At 38.1% G+C, this 17,262-nt stretch overlaps 1 protein-coding gene across 5 annotated transcripts in view; it reads left to right on the top strand.

The window, feature by feature from the left end:
• The window catches only part of LOC141760559 (ladderlectin-like), a 138,884-nt gene that overhangs the window by 119,475 nt on the left and 2,147 nt on the right, over positions 1-17,262 (top strand). Inside the window, exons 1-3 of one of the 5 annotated variants that reach the window (XM_074623451.1) lie at positions 9,767-9,883; positions 10,015-10,065; positions 10,459-10,568. The exons of 1 other annotated variant lie outside the window; for it this stretch is intronic. In XM_074623451.1, coding sequence (XP_074479552.1) covers positions 9,823-9,883; positions 10,015-10,065; positions 10,459-10,568 — 222 coding nt within the window. In that variant the 5' untranslated portion in view covers positions 9,767-9,822. Of the gene's footprint in view, positions 1-3,975; positions 4,073-9,766; positions 9,884-10,014; positions 10,066-10,458; positions 10,569-15,252; positions 15,370-17,262 lie in introns of those variants that run through there. 3 more of the 5 variants (XM_074623456.1, XM_074623454.1, XM_074623452.1) reach the window with 3 other exon arrangements.

The following is a 17,262-nucleotide window of genomic DNA, read 5'->3' as shown; positions in this document are numbered from 1 at the left end:
TGATAGAATGCTGTCTTTGTAATTGTCTTAATATGGCTGTTAAAGCTCAGGTCAGAGTCCATGACTACACCAAGGTTTCTGGCTTGGTCCGAGCTTTTTAACATTACAGATTGTAGGTGAGCACTGACCTTTAATCTTTCCTTTTGGGCTCCAAAAACTACGACCTCAGTTTTGTCTTTGTTCAGCTGAAGAAAATTCTGGCACATCCAATTATTGACTTGTTCAATGCACTCACTCAGTGCTTGTATTGGACTGTAGTCTCCTGGTGATAGAGTTATGTAAATTTGTGTGTTGTCTGCATAGTTATGGTAATTTATTTTGTTGTTCTCAAAAATCTGACCCAGTGGGAGCATTTAGATGTTAAACAAAAGAGGCCCCAAGATGGAGCCTTGGGGAACTCCGCATGTGATTTTGTTCAGCTCAGATTTGCAATTACCTACAGACACAAAGAAGTCCCTGTCTTTTAGGTAGGATTTAAACCAGCTGAGTGCTATGCCAGAAATACCCACCCAGTTTTCCAGTCGGTCTAGTAATATATTATGGTCAACCGTGTCGAATGCGGCACTGAGATCCAGTAAAACTAAAGCCGAAATTCTACCACTGTCTGTGTTCAATCGGATGTCATTGAAGACCTTAACAAGAGCAGTCTCAGTGCTGTGGTGAGGTCGAAAACCTGACTGGAAGACATCAAAAGAGTTGTTTAGTGCTAGAAAGCTATTTAATTGTTGAAAAACCTTTTTTTCAATTATTTTAGACAAGAATGGAAGATTTGATATCGGCCTGTAATTATTTACTATCGATGAGTCCAAATTGTTCTTTTTGAGGAGTGGTTTGATGATGGCAGTTTTCAGGGCATGTGGGAAGACTCCTGAAACAAAAGATGCATTAACAATCTGTAAAAGCTCTGAGACCATACAATCTGATACTTTTTTGAAAAGGCCTGTTGGCAGAATGTCAAGGCAGCATGAGGAGGATTTTAGATGTTGTATGATTTCCTCCAGGTATGTCTGATTTATTGGATAAAATTGTGTCATGTTATTTGCGCCAGGTTTAAGTGGACGCAGGGGCAACAAACATCCTGTACCTGATAAGGCGAAAGTGACTGCTTGTCTGATTTTGTGAATTTTTTCTGTGAAAAAGGAAGCAAATTCATTGCAGGCCCTGGTGGATAAAAGTTCAGAGGCTACTGACACAGGAGGGTTTGTTAGCCTGTCGACAGTAGCAAACAGGGCACGTGCATTATTATTGTTTTTGGTGATGATGTCAGAGAAGAAAGGGCCGCCTTGCATTTTTCAGTTCTGAATTATAAATGCAAAGTCTCTCTTTATAGATGTCATAATGAACTTGTTTCGACACTCTTTTTTAATTTCTTACCAACATGGCATTTCTCCATGGAGATTGAGAATGATCAGACAGAGCAACATCCATCACTACAACCTTGGAAATGTTCAGGCCCTTTGATATGATTAAGTCCAAAGTGTGTCCCCTATTGTATGTGGGCTCCGTCAAATGCTGACTCATTCCATAGTTATCAAGAAACTGACAAAGTTCTTTGGTCCCTCTGTCCTGTTGGTTGTCAATATGGATGTTAAAATCACCAACAATGACTACACAGTCAAAGTCAACACAAATTGTAGACAGCAGTTCAGTAAAATCATCCAAAAGGTTTGCACAGTATTTAGGTGGCCTGTAGATATTCAGAAACAAAGCTCGAGAAGAGGAGTTCAGCTGAACAGCGACCTATTCAAAAGAAGCAAAATGTCCATAAGATATCTGTTTGCATTGGCGAGAATAATTAAACAATATGGCAACTCCACCTCCTTTCTTATGCATTTTAGTTTCGCTCATAAAACTAAAGTTGGGAGGAGTCGACTCGATAAGAACAGCTGCACTGTTATTTTGGTCTAACCAAGTTTCAGTTAAAAAACATAAAATCAAGCTTGTGCTCAATAATAAAATCATTGATTAAAAAACTTTTACCTGCCAAAGACCTGACGTTTAACAGGGCTAGCTTTAATGTGCTAGAAGCATTATTAATATTTTTTGGGACATGGTTTGGCTGGCAAGGAATCAATGCTAAATTTGATAAATTTGCACAATCAGTAAAAATCTTCCTGTTTCTTCGCAGATTCACCATTCTTTTTCTACTACTTATTAGAACTGAGATAGAAGAAGCTCTCATCACACAGGGCCCCAGCTTGTCCTGGAAACAGTCACGTGTATCATTAGCCTTGAAGCCTGGACCCAGCACATATCAATCTGTGCTTGCAACATTTTGTAAAGGAACATCCTTATCAGGCTGCGGAGACAGAGGCTGATTCTTGTCTCTGCTGTATCCAAGGGCTGGCTTGTGGTGGGGGGTGAAATGATTCTTCTTGAAGTCCCCTGGCACATTGTGTTGTGTCTTCCTCCAGTGGCGATTCCTCTTGTCTCGCGTCCTTGGCAGAGGGAACAGATGAATGACGCAGGAAGTAGAATAGGTTGGAGTTGAAAAATTTTACTCCTGACTTGTTTAGACAGAGTCCATCTGCCTTGAATAGATGTCTACGGTCCCAAAAAAAGTTAAAATTGTCAATAAAATGCACTGAGTGGGATTTACATGCTGTTGAAAGCCATGTGTTCAGTCCCAGCAACCTCCTGAATCTCTGAAAGGCTAAATGCCAGTAAATATGCATTGAAACAGAATATTTCGTAAGATAAAAACATATTGTGAATTTTGGAAATGATTACATCTTTTTTTCTATATTTTTTAAATATATATATATATGTATGTACATATATGTGTGTGTGTATGGAATAAACATGTTTTATTTTAACAGTTAATAATAATTGTTATTAATTATAATAACCAGGTAATGTTTTTTAAGGTAAAATTAGCATTTGGTCAAAAAAGAATTTTGGTATTTTCTGGCAATAATTTTGTCTTCTAGAATTTCCTTGTGATTATTATGAATGTATTACACTGATATTACTCCATGGTTATTGTGACAAATTCTACCCCATAATGACTAGCTTAGTACTATTATTATTCTCACTATAATTCCCCATGAAATATTTTTTTGACCCATCCAGTAAAGGTGACCGTTTCTCTACACTGTGGTGTGTGTGTGACTGTAATTACCTTGTGTTGTCTTTTCAAACGTGGCTCTTTTATTTGTTTGTTTTGGATCTGTTCCCTAGTTCAGTACAATTTCCAGACGAGGAAGTATGAATGCGAATCATAGAGATAACAGCCATTGAAATTATTTTTCAACCTGTATTTACACACGGTTGGTATAAATGAGAGCGAATGGTCTTTTTCAGCAGCACCCTGCTCCACCTGAATACAGTTACAAACATTTTGCATTTGAACATCTGCAGCTCCTCTTGGGCCTTAGGGCTAAAAGGTCAGTCCACTCTCAATTACCTCTGATAGTCTGCAGACAGTTTTAATTCTCCGTCTCTTTATTTTATTATCTAGAGTAACTAGGGGACGTTGATTTTGGTTGTTGTTGTTGAGAGAACTATACTGTACCTGATGTGTTTCACTTCATCATTTGATATGATACTTTAATATCTATGTTTCAATCTTATGTGTCATGCTTCCCCGTTTCTCTGCCAAGAAAGACAAGAATTTCACCGTCTCATTGCTCGAACTTTGTTTATCTATCAAAGTAACCAACAGAGTGGCAAGTGGTTTTCTGATGACCCTGTACAAATACAGTAGCCATTGATTTTATCACAAGGGGGGAGTACGTTGAGATATTTATTGAAAACAAAGATTTAGATAATTCACAGTATATAAGAGCTGGTGTTTCTCTTGTTCAGCACCTCCACACAGGAAGGCTGACGCTACAAGCTGAGAGACAAGAAAGAAGATAATCCTGCAGAAGGTCGGCTTCATCTCTCTTATCATCATCTCTACTTCCTCTAATGGACTCTCGTCCTCACGTTCTTCAGAAGTATAACTCTCACGTCTGTTTCTCTTTGTTGAAGATCATTTTGACCATCATCATCATCATCATCTCATCCACGAAGATGCTGACTGTTTCTCTACTCGTCTGTGCCGTGATGGTTCTGACCAGAGCTGCTGGTGAGTGTTGACTTGTACATCTTGTACTTTTTACTTTACAGATTACAATTTGTCTTATCCAACAGTTTATATAAAGGAGTTAAAATTAGCACAGCCTTAAACATCTACAGCTGGAGATGTTCCGATACCTGAAGTTGCGGGCGGTTCAGGTTCAGTTCTTGCAAGTATTTGTACTCTTTTACGTACATCCTTGTACCTTGTTTAACAGATTTTAGCAGCTTGCTATTTAGTAACCCCCCACAAACAAGCGTGCAGGAGACCAGTGAGAAAGACGTTGTGTGTTCAGCTCTCAGTACCTTTGTACTTTGTAGCTGCTGGTGATGAAAACCCAATATTTCCTGATTTTGCTGCTTCATAGTAAAAGCTTTTAAATAAAAATACAATGGCCATTAGTCAAAGCTGTACCCTGGTATCGAATCAGTTCATAGACTGGCGTACTCGTTGATTCCCGATCCCGAATTTTTGCCAGTATTGGACACATTTCTGATACTGGTATCGGTATCAGAACAACTCTATCTACTAAAAGTAAAATGTATGGAGCTATTTTCTATCTTTGTTTTTATTTACTCCTATTTATTTATGTATTTATTTGTATTAATTTTAAAATGTATTTATTTATTTTGCAGTTACTCTTTTATTTATTTACTTTTTTATTTATTTTTTATATTTATTTTTAAATGTGTGTATTTATGTAATTATTTCTGCATGATTTTCCCTTTGCATTTCTTCACTGTAGTAAGAAATATGCAAATAAATGTATAAAGAAAAGAATACAGAAACAAATAAGATTAGGGAAATAAATAAGGGATCAATGCAATGGGAAAATCGTGCAGAATTAAATGCATAAATACACAAACTAATACACACATTTAAAAATGAATTAAAAATGAATGCAAATATAAATAAATAAATAGAAAATAAATAAATACATTTTGAAATTCATAAAAATAAATACATTAATAAAGTAAAGGAAAATCAAACAGAAGCAAGAGTGTGGATTTACAAATGTAGAGTGTGACAGCCTGAGTGTGAGGAGAAGGGCTGAAGCTGGAGTGCATGAAATCTGTGCAAGCAACAATATATCTTGAGTGCAAGCATACAGTTTGAGCAGAAGCAGAACAAATTTAAGCGCGAGTAGGGGCTATTTGAGTGCGAGGACAGGGTTTTGAGGGAAAGCATTGCAAAATCTGATCGTGAAATCAATGAGTCATGTTCTCAAATTGAAAGACCTTAGTAAAGATAGGAAAAAAGCTCCATAAAAATGCAACATACACGTTATTGCAGCAGTAATATTAATCCAGAAACATCATTAATAATAGTAAAACACTGACACGGAACATTTTACTGCACGATGAATACTTTAACTTTTCATACTTTACACGCATTTTGCTGATTATTCAGTTAGTTTACAACCGGAAGTAACCACGTGTTGTCCTTCTTCACTGGAATGAATAGGGAGCAAATAGCGTTTGCATGCTATTATTGTGAACGTAGAGTAACAGCAGCACATGAACCGAGTCACTAAATGCTGTGTCAAATTTCCAGCTGTTCCAGAGGCAGAGCCAGGTGAGAGGACAGGACCGCTCATTCAAGAAGGTGAGTTCAGCTCTGCACAGTGTCTTTCACCTCGTTGTTTTGGTTTCACAGCTGAAACTTTTCTGTTTTCACTCAAATCTACATTGGTGCCTCCATGTTCAGACCTTTTCTAAATGTGTTTTCAGTGAAGAGTCACATGGTCAAGAGGTCCTTACCTTGCCCCACTTATTGGACTGAGTGGAGTGGTCACTGTTTCCTCTACATTCCAAATCGCAAGAAATGGGCTGATGCTGAGGTAATCAGCTGTTCAGTGCAGAATGCTTCTATGCTGCGTCCATTCTGCTGTTACACATGTTGTTAATTGACATATTTCTGTCTTTGCATTACTTGATATGTAATGTGTCATTTGTGTGTCTCCACACCATTCCACTCTTTCTATCCTTTATAGAGACATTGTCAGGACTATGGTGGAAACCTTCCATCAGTAAACAACCGCGATGAGTACAACAATATTCAGAATGTGGTACATAGTGTCACTTCGAACGATACAGAGGCATGGCTCGGAGGCACTGATGCACAACAGGTATGTCACTGATTAAACACAATGTAAAGCAACAAATTAAAAAGAGTGTTTAAACCATACTGTCTATTGTATTCTGATCTTCTAGGAGGGTACCTGGTTCTGGATTGATGGTAAACCTTTTAAGTACGACAACTGGGATCGAGGACAGCCTGATAATAATAATGGGACTGGACATTGTCTGGTGATGAACTATTCAGGTAAATATATATATAGAGCGTGAGAAAGGATTTTTCCTGAGGTCTTAGCAGGGTTTTGGTTAAAGAATTATCAATGCAGACATCAGTACAAGTGATGATAATGGTCGGTAGGTTGGTTTCCAACGGACAAGGCACATTAAACTAACTATTGGACAACTGACAATATATCATTCCATTGGCTTCAAGACAAATTGGCACACTGAAACCACTTCCTCTTTAGCTTGGCCAGGCAGGTGAAGGTTTGTGCAAAGCATTTGATGGAGTCAGTCATAAAGTTATAAAATATCAAATTTGAACTTTTCTGCTTCAAAGTTTTGGGTTGGAGTTGATGTTGTTCCCATTTTTTAAGCCAATATTTTCATTTTCACTGCAAATGTGTATCGGTTCACAATATTGGTTATCGGTCTCCCTGATTGCTAATAGTCGGTATCAATCCTGAAAAAAACATATCGTTCGACCTAGGGATGCTAATTTTGAAAAATGTTCTTAACCGATAACCGACCCTCGTTAACCGGTTTTAACCGTTAATCGACAAGATTTGTGCCTTGCATGCAGCGGTGTACCAGCTGCGTTGTATCAGGACAACAGACAACTGAGTCCCACGTAGGTGTAGCAGACAGTGTTTGTACAGTTTATTTGTCGGTGAATAAATGCTATGAAACTACAACTCCTCCGCTCCACTCAAGCGAGCTGGAGAGACCGGAGCCGACTTCCTGTATCCTGCAACTCCGGCTCCGCCTCTTAAGGTGACGAGCCGCTCCTCTGAGCCGCTCAGCTTTTGAGTTAATTATTAACATTGCTTTTAACCGTTTTAACCGATAGCGTTAATCGATTAAAATGTTTAATGTTGGTTAACAGTTAAACGGTTAATTATGGACATCCCTAGTTCCACCCCCATCAGTCACTTTAAGTACTCCATGAATGCACAGCAAGACTCAGTGTAGGGCTTATATATATATATGTATTTATTGATAAACCTCTAAAAAAAATTCTGTGTCCTCTAGTTTTTGTGCAAAATTTTAAAATATTTAGTATTTGGCCTCATTAGATACATAGTTTTTATGGTTCATTGATTGTCTGAGAAAGCAGACAATTTATCCCTAAATAACTCCCTCTGTCTTTTTACAGATGAACTGAAATTTGACGATCAGCCTTGCTATGTCACAAAGCCGTTCGTCTGCGCCAGAAAGCCATGATATCTCTTTGGATAACAGAGGAACATGCAGTACCTATCACAACCACAGGAGTGTTCGGTGGATGTGTGATTATCTGTGTCTTCATCATCTGTAGCCTCTTGCATGTAGTGATCTATACTTCTTTCCTGTTACTGTTAAACTACTTAATGAATGTAGCCTTTTAGGCCTTTTCATTCTGGAGTGTTATTCTTATCTTCTACACAATTAAAAGACTCAAGCATTGAAAAAAAGCCAGTCTGTGAGTCTCATGATTGCAAATTAATACACGCAAAACTTTTTACAACACGATGTGATGGAGGATGTGTTGAGTCTTGAAATCTCAAGCCTTGGGCCTGGAACGGCTGAGATCTCAGTTCAATTTTCTTCAATGTTCAATTTTAATGGTGTCAGAAAGTCAACACAGGTTACTCAAATGAATCACTTGATGCTGTACAAGAATATTGCAAGAAGCAGAGTTTTCATTGTGTTTAATATCAACAGACACAAACACAACCAAAACCTGAGCCGGTCCGGACATTACTGTCCGTGGGCTTTACATCATAACCTTATATACTTGGAACAAAGAACTCATCCCTCCTATCCTGCCATCATACATTTTAATATTCTTCACTTCTACTGGTCTCTGTCAAAATATCTTACTAATCAGCATATACCCTATACCATACATATGATCTAGGTACCTCACCGACATCCTTTATGTCAGAGACAGATTCTTTGTTTTGGGCCCCTTGCAGCTGCGAGGTGATTTGAGTTCATTACAAGCATTACATCACTACAGCTGTGAGTTACAGCATTGGGGGTTTATACAGCAGCACTATGATTGTATGCTGTTTCAGTAATAAACACAGGGTTATAGGATTAATACTTTTATCATTGTTTATCACATTTTTATATAGTTAAAAAGGGATTACTTCTACAGATGTTAGCATGACATGGTTGGTAGCGATGGATCCCTTAGGTTTTCTGGTTTCATATGATAACAGTATTTTGTTAATATTAATGTGTAAGGGATAATGTACAGCGAGCCGGTCGTTGTTGTGAAAGAATCCCCGACACTCTCATCGCCCTGAAGGGGATTCTTTCACAACAACGACCCGCTAACATTATCCCGCTTATTACACATCTACTTACTGAAGAAATCAATATTTTGACACGAAAACGATCCGCCAGAGTCCGACATCAGAGCTGCACCCATAGCAACGGACTGTTGTAGAGAAACTACAGACCGCCGTGATTGACCAATCCGAATCGAGCATTTGGTCAAGAAAGAATTTCGGCATGTTCTGGCAATAATTTGTGTTGTTCTATTGGTATTGGATTATTATGAATGTATTACACTGATATTACTCCACGATTATTGGAAAAACTTCTACCTCATAATGACTAGCTTAGTACTATTATTATTCTCACTGTAATTCCTGGTGAAAAATGTTTTAACCCATCCAGTAAAGGTGACCCTGCCTCTACACTGTAGTGTGACGTGGCTCCTTTATTTGATTGTTTTGGATCTGTTCCCTAGTTCAGTAGAATTTCCAGAAAAGGATGTTTGAATATGAATCCTAAAGATAACAACCATTGCCAATATTTTTCAGCTTATATTTACCCACGGAAGGTGTAAATGAGAACGGATGGTCTTTTTCAGCAACACCCTGCTCCACCTGAATACAGTTACAAACATTTTGCACCTGGACATCTGCAGCTCCTCTTGGGCCTTGGGGCTGAAAGGTCAGTCCACTACACTGTACCTGATGTGTTTCACTTCATCATTTGATATGATACTTTAATATCTATGTTTCAATCTTATGTGTCAAGCTTCACCATTTCTCTGCCAAGTAAGAGAAGAATTTCACCGTCTCATCGCTCAAACTTTGTTTATCTATTAAAGAAAACAACAGAGTGGCAAGTGGTCTTCTGATGACCCTGTACAAATACTGTAGCCATCGATATGATCACAGGGGTGGAGTACGTTGAGATATTTATTTAAAACAAAGATGGATAGATAATTCACAGTATATAAGAGCTGGTGTTTCTCTTGTTCAGCACCTCCACACAGGAAGGCTGACGCTACAAGCTGAGAGACAAGAAAGAAGATAATCCTGCAGAAGGTCGGCTTCATCTCTCTTATCATCATCTCTTCTTCCTCTAATGGACTCTAGTCCTCATGTTCTTCAGAAGTATAACTAACATGTCTGTTTCTCTTTGTTGAAGATCACCATCATCATCATCATTTTCTCAACCATGAAGATGCTGACTGTGTCTCTACTCGTCTGTGCCGTGATGGCTCTGACCAGAGCTGCTTGTGAGTGTTAACGTAGGGCAGCAGTTATTGTGAATGTAGAGTGACAGCAGCACATTAACCGAGTCACTAAGTGTGTGTGTTTGTGTGCGTGTGTGTGTGTGTGTGTGTGTGTGTGTGTGTCAAACCTCCAGCTGTTCCAGAGGCAGAGCTTGTTGAGAAGACAGGACCGCTCATTCCAGAAGGTGAGTTGGTATTTGTTCAGATTTTTTACAGAAATGCATTGTGCAAATGAATATAGTCATTCTTATGATCAGCTCTGCAAAATTAAATGAAATTCAATTTATTTTTAATTAGCGTCAAATCATAACAGAAGTTATCTCGAGACGCTTTTTATAAGAAGATCTAACAAGACAGGTACAGTGACAAGTCTTTTGTCCAGTGCCATTAGGAATGGGGTCTAAGAGACAGGTAGATGATTTGAGATGATGAGATCACTGAAAGTGTCTTTCACCTCGTTGTTTCGGTTTTACAGCTGAAACTTAACTGTTCTCACTCTCTTCAGCTCCATTTCCAGCCGTTTTAAGTGAAAACGCTCTGATAATACTTGTTCAGATCTTTTCTAATTGTGTTTTCAGTGAAGAGTCACGTGTTCAAGTGGTCTTCACCTTGCTTCAGTGATTGGACTGATTCCAGTGGTCGCTGTTTCCTTTACGTTCCAACACCCATGACCTGGGCTAATGCTGAGGTAATCAGCTGTTCAGTGCAGAGCGCTTCTACGTTGCGTCCATTCTGCTGTTACACATGTTGTTAATTGACATATTCTACAATTCCACTCTCTCTGTCCTTTATAGAAATATTCTGAGCACCATGGTGGAATCCTAGCATCAGTCCACAGCTTCAAGGAGTATAACTTGATTCAGAATGTGATACAGACTGTCACTCATAATTATCCACTGACATGGCTCGGAGGCTCCGATTCACAACAGGTATGTCACTGATTAAACACAATGTAAAGCAACAAACTAAAAAGCGTGTTTAAACCATACTGTCTATTGTATTATATTGTATTCTAATCTTTTAGACTGGTACTTGGTTCTGGAGTGATGGTACACCTTTTAATTTCAACTACTGGGCTCGAGGACAGCCTGATGGCAATGGTAATGCAGGCTGTCTGGTGATGAACCATGGAGGTAAATATATATATTACACATTAAAAGCAGTCTACAGGCTGATAGAGGAAACACAGAAAGTTGTCATTTTTTTTAAGTTGGGCTACAACCTGTTCCCTCATTTGAAATAAAAAATAATTTATACGTTTAAAAAGTTACATACAGTCCCTTTAATAACTCCCTATGTCTTTTTACAGCTCAGAAGAAATTTGACGACCAGCCTTGCTCTCGCCTATGGCCGTTTGTCTGCGCCACAAAGCCATGATATCTCTTTGGATAACAGAGAAACATGCAGTACCTATCACAACCACAGGAGTGTTGGGTGGATGTGAATGCGTGATTATCTGTGTCTTCATCATCTGTAGCCTCTTGCATGTAGTAATCTATACTTCTTTCCTGTTACTGTTAAACTACTTAATGAATGTAGCCTGTTTGGCCTTTTCATTCTGGAGTGTTTTTCTTATCTTCTACACAATTAAAAGACTCAAGCATTGAAAAAAAGCCAGTCTGTCAGTCTCATGATTGCAAATTTATACACACAAAACTTTAATTACATGTGATGGATATGAATCTCCATCACACAGGGAGGCTGAACATACAGTTTGAGTTTTGTCAACAGGTAAAGAGATGAAAGAAGAAGTTGAGCTTCATAGTGTTTAATTAAAAACACATATACAAATACACTGTACTGTATATGCAGTTATTATCTAAAATGGGTTCATGCTATCTTAAAGCCACTGAAATACAACTGTATGTTTTGGTTTTTTTTTGCTTCAGCATTTGTATATACTGTTTATATAGACAACCTAAACTAAAATTAGAGACTGTTAAAACAAGCGTCAGAAAGACCTCTACCACTTTTGTAGGGATTTGGCAGTAACAGGTTTGGTTATTAGCAAATTAATTAATAAATAATATTAGAATTATTAGTATTAATAAGAATTATTAATAAACATTCATAATAAACGGGGCACCACCCTGGAATCAGGGACCAATAACCAAAACGTTAATATAGTCTCATTAAATATACTAAACTATCAATTTGGAACGTTGATTAATAATTAAATTAATAACTATAACCAAAATAGATAGTAAAGGTTGAAGGATATCGGAGTTCTTGACATAGCAGAGGTTGGCATTATTCACTCTTGTACAACATTAAACAGACCAGCATGTATATTCCACAAACATTTATTTACAAGATAATAAAGGTTTACAACACAATATTAATCTCACTAAATAACTAAACTAAACAAACCAAACAAAGTGTGTAAGCATGCATTTGTTTGTGTGTGTGAGAGAGAGAGAGAGAGAGAGAGAGAGAGAGAGAGAGAGAGAGAGAGAGAGAGAGAGAGAGAGACAAACAAGATGGCTTCTTGTCTCAAGATGTCTGCCTACAGACAAAAAGGGTGAGCACTGTAAAACTACAAAGATGGCGGGATCAAAGATGGCCACCAACATGTCACCACATGACCTCTTTGTTCTTCGGAACACATGTGCTCAGGAAGGACAGAGGGGGGGGGGGTGATGTGGGGGTTAAGATTATCTGAAGCTGTATGTTTATGTTTAACACTAATTCACAGTTTCTGTATGTGATCTTAATGTGTGTCAGATATGCAGTGGGTTAGAAAAGATGGTTAGTTTGCATGCAAGACCTTGTCTATGTGAAGCATAAACTAAACACATCAGATGTGGCGAAGCCAGCTACCCAAATATCAAATACAAATAAATAATATCACAACAGTGAAACTCAATGAATAACATTAATCATATCAATACAAGTACATTCTAGAAATCAAAGTTGAACAGTCTTGCTCAGCCATGTGCAATTGCTACTGCTGAGGTAAGCCCAGTACGTTACCAATCCATGGAAGAAAAGGGTTTGTAATTCCATGTGTTGAAGTTGTGGTTCCAAGCCAAAGATGTCGTCTTTGCTGTACTCAAATCAAGTTGCGCAGATTGTAGGAGGCTGATCGCTCCAATACTTTCTCAACAGCTTGATAGCTTGGTGCTAACTTCCTTGTGGTTGTTGCGTGAAGTTAGTTGGTAAAAAGGCAGGCTCTCGCGTCCTCTGCTTAGAAGATCCTTGTGTTTATATGGCTGTTTCCTAACAGGCCATAGATCAGAGTAGAGCTGCTTTGCAGCTTCTGGTCTGGAGAGCAGCAGCTCACCTCCACAGGTCACGAGAGGTGAGAAGAAAGGGCAGAAAAATGAGGAACAAAGAGATTCCTCTGGTTTTGTCCTGGGTGAATTTCACACCTATGTGTGAATGCTACAGTAGCCAATGGCTACTGAGCTGCGTCCACAGCCAATGGCTGCATGACTGCATGTTTAGTTCTGACTCTGGGGACACTAAGCAGACCTGATCCAGATGACCTGAGAGGTCTGGATGGTTCATAACATAGCAGAAGATCAGAAATGTATTTTGGCCCTAAACCATTTAGTGCTTTGTAAACCAGCAGCAGTATTTTGAAATCAATTCTCTGAGTGACAGGGAGCCAGTGTAGAGACCTCAGAACTGGACTGATATGATCCACTTTCTTGGTCTTAGTGAGGACTCTAGCAGCAGCATTCTGAATCAGCTGCAGCTGTCTGATCGATTTTTTAGGAAGACTAGAAGCATTATTAATATTTTTTGGGACATGGTTTGGCTGGTGTTGCAACCTAGAAATATTTTATAATTTACATTTTATTGACCTAGAATAGATTTAAGTTATCTAAGAAGAAATATACACTACACTACACTATTATCTGATTTATGTTATTATCACGAGGTCAAAGTTCAGAGTGATGTGATGTCATCGGTCAGCGCAATGTTATTATTAAAAAGGTCAAAGTTCAGGCGGTGATGATGTCATCAGTCAGCGCAGTAGCGATTAGGGAACGTGCTTGATGTTTTACATATGTGTGCGAGCGGTTCTGATTGCTTCGTGTAAAAGATAACTTCAACAGAACTGGGAAGAATAAAAGTTGCCAAAAGGAAGACGGAGTCATGTGTCTTTAAGGGTGCAACACTGGCAAGGAATCAATGCTAAATTTGATAAATTTGCACAATCAGTAAAAATCTTCCTGTTTCTTCGCAGATTCACCATTCTTTTTCTACTACTTATTAGAACTGAGATAGAAGAAGCTCTCATCACACAGGGCCCCATCTTATCCTGGAAACAGTCACGTGTATCATTAGCCTTGAAGCAACAAGAAAAACATCAACTTGAATTTCGGTATTTTCTGGCAATAATTTTGGCTTCTTCTAGAATTTCCTTGTGATTATTATGAATGTATTACACTGATATTACTCCATGTTTATTGTGACAAATTCTACCCCATAATGACTAGCTTAGTACTATTATTATTCTCACTATAATTCCCCATGAAATATTTTTTTGACCCATCCAGTAAAGGTGACCGTTTCTCTACACTGTGGTGTGTGTGTGACTGTAATTACCTTGTGTTGTCTTTTCAAACGTGGCTCTTTTATTTGTTTGTTTTGGATCTGTTCTCTAGTTCAGTACAATTTCTAGATGAGGAAGTATGAATGCGAATCATAGAGATAACAGCCATTGAAATTATTATGGGTATAAATGAGAGGGAATGGTCTTTTTCAGCAGCACCCTGCTCCACGTGAATACAGTTACAAACATTTTGTATTTGAACATCTGCAGCTCCTCTTGGGCCTTAGGGCTAAAAGGTCAGTCCACTCTCACTTACCTCTGATAGTCTGATGACAGTTTTAGATCTCCGTCTCTTTATTTTATTATCTAGAGTAACTAGGGGACGTTGATTCTGGTTGTTGTTGTTGTTGAGAGAACTATACTGTACCTGATGTGTTTCACTTCATCATTTGATATGATACTTTAATATCTATGTTTCAATCTTATGTGTCATGCTTCCCCGTTTCTCTGCCAAGAAAGACAAGAATTTCACCGTCTCATTGCTCGAACTTTGTTTATCTATCAAAGTAACCAACAGAGTGGCAAGTGGTGTTCTGATGACCCTGTACAAATACAGTAGCCATTGATTTTATCACAAGGGGGGAGTACGTTGAGATATTTATTGAAAACAAAGATTTAGATAATTCACAGTATATAAGAGCTGGTGTTTCTCTTGTTCAGCACCTCCACACAGGAAGGCTGACGCTACAAGCTGAGAGACAAGAAAGAAGATAATCCTGCAGAAGGTCGGCTTCATCTCTCTTATCATCATCTCTACTTCCTCTAATGGACTCTAGTCCTCACGTTCTTCAGAAGTATAACTCTCACGTCTGTTTCTCTTTGTTGAAGATCATTTTGACCATCATCATCATCATCATCTCATCCACGAAGATGCTGACTGTGTCTCTACTCGTCTGTGCCGTGATGGCTCTGACCAGAGCTGATGGTGAGTGTTGATTTGTACATCTTGTACTTTTTACTTTACAGATTACAATTTGTCTTATCCAACAGTTTATATAAAGGAGTTAAAATTAGCACAGCCTTAAACATCTACAGCTGGAGATGTTCCGATACCTGAAGTTGCGGTTCAGATTCAGTTCTTGCAAGTATTTGTACTCTTTTACGTACATCCTTGTACCTTGTTTAACAGATTTTAGCAGCTTGCTATTTAGTAACCCCCCACAAACAAGCATGCAGGAGACCAGTGAGAAAGACGTTGTGTGTTCAGCTCTCAGTACCTTTGTAGCTTCTAATAGAATCTCCTGCTTCCCTGTTTGTACTTTAAAATATCTGCTTTATTTTACTGTTTCGCTTTTCAGCTGCATATGAGTCGTGTTAAGCTGCTGGTGATGAAAACCCATCATAGTAAAAGCTTTTAAATAAAAATACAACGGCCATTAGTCACAGCTGTTGTAATGGAGACGTAAATCCCTGCCGTGCTGGGCTGACGCGCCGATTCATGTATGGAAAAAAAACCTACAAGACACGGAAACTTGGCTTGTGTCTTGAGGAGTTGTAGCATTTATTCACCGACGACAGTCTAAACTGTACACACACTGCAACTCTACGCTCACAGCTATTACGGCTGACTTCATCTCACTGTCACTCCGTCACACACACTCGCTCCTTCGCTCTCTTTGTCTCTCTCTTGACCGCAAACACGACACTTGCTAACGTTAAGCACACAACCTACGCACTGAGTTATTTCTTAAAGGAGTTTGCTACTTGTATAATACAGTTTAGATTAAAAAACATCTTAAAAATGTATAATTCTCCGATGCTTTGGCCTGGTGGGGAGTCATTTCAGGCTGGCGGAAACCCTGGTATCGAATCAGTTCATAGACTGACGTACTCGTTGATTCCCGATCCCGAATTTTGGCCAGTGTTGGACACATTTCTGATACTGGTATTGGTATCGGAACAACTCTATCTACTATCTTTGTTTTTATTTACTCCTATTTATTTATTTATTTATGTATTTATTTGTATTCATTTTAAAATGTATTTATTTATTTTGCAGTTACTCTTTTATTTATTTACTTTTTTATTTATTTTTTATATTTATTTTTAAATGTGTGTATTTATGTAATTATTTCTGCATGATTTTCCCTTTGCATTTCTTCACTGTAGTAAGAAATATGCAAATAAATGTATAAAGAAAAGAATACAGAAACAAATAAGATTAGGGAAATAAATAAGGGGTCAATGCAATGGGAAAATCGTGCAGAATTAAATGCATAAATACACAAACTAATACACACATTTAAAAATAAATTAAAAATGAATGAAAATATAAATAAATAAATAGAAAATAAATAAATACATTTTGAAATTCGTAAAAATAAATACATTAATAAAGTAAAGGAAAATCAAACAGAAGCAAGAGTGTGGATTTACAAATGTAGAGTGTGACAGCCTGAGTGTGAGGAGAAGGGCTGAAGCTGGAGTGCATGAAATCTGTGCAAGCAACAATATATCTTGAGTGCAAGCATACAGTTTGAGCAGAAGCAGAACAAATTTAAGCGCGAGTAGGGGCTATTTGAGTGCGAGGACAGGGTTTTGAGGGAAAGCATTGCAAAATCTGATCGTGAGATCAATGAGTCATGTTCTCAAATTGAAAGACCTGAGTAAAGATAGGAAAAAAGCTCCATAAAAATGCAACATACACGTTAATGCAGCAGTAATATTAATCCAGAAACATCGTAAATAATAGTAAAACACTGACACGGAACATTTTACTGCACGATGAATACTTTTACTTTTCATACTTTACACGCATTTTGCTGATTATTCAGTTAGTTTACAACCGGAAGTAACCACGTGTTGTCCTTCTTCACTG

The sequence above is a fragment of the Sebastes fasciatus genome, chromosome 22, assembly GCF_043250625.1.
Source record: "Sebastes fasciatus isolate fSebFas1 chromosome 22, fSebFas1.pri, whole genome shotgun sequence".
NCBI lineage: Eukaryota > Metazoa > Chordata > Actinopteri > Perciformes > Sebastidae > Sebastes > Sebastes fasciatus.
Note: the sequence above shows the minus strand (reverse complement) of the source record. Positions and strands in the feature narration are given on the sequence as shown.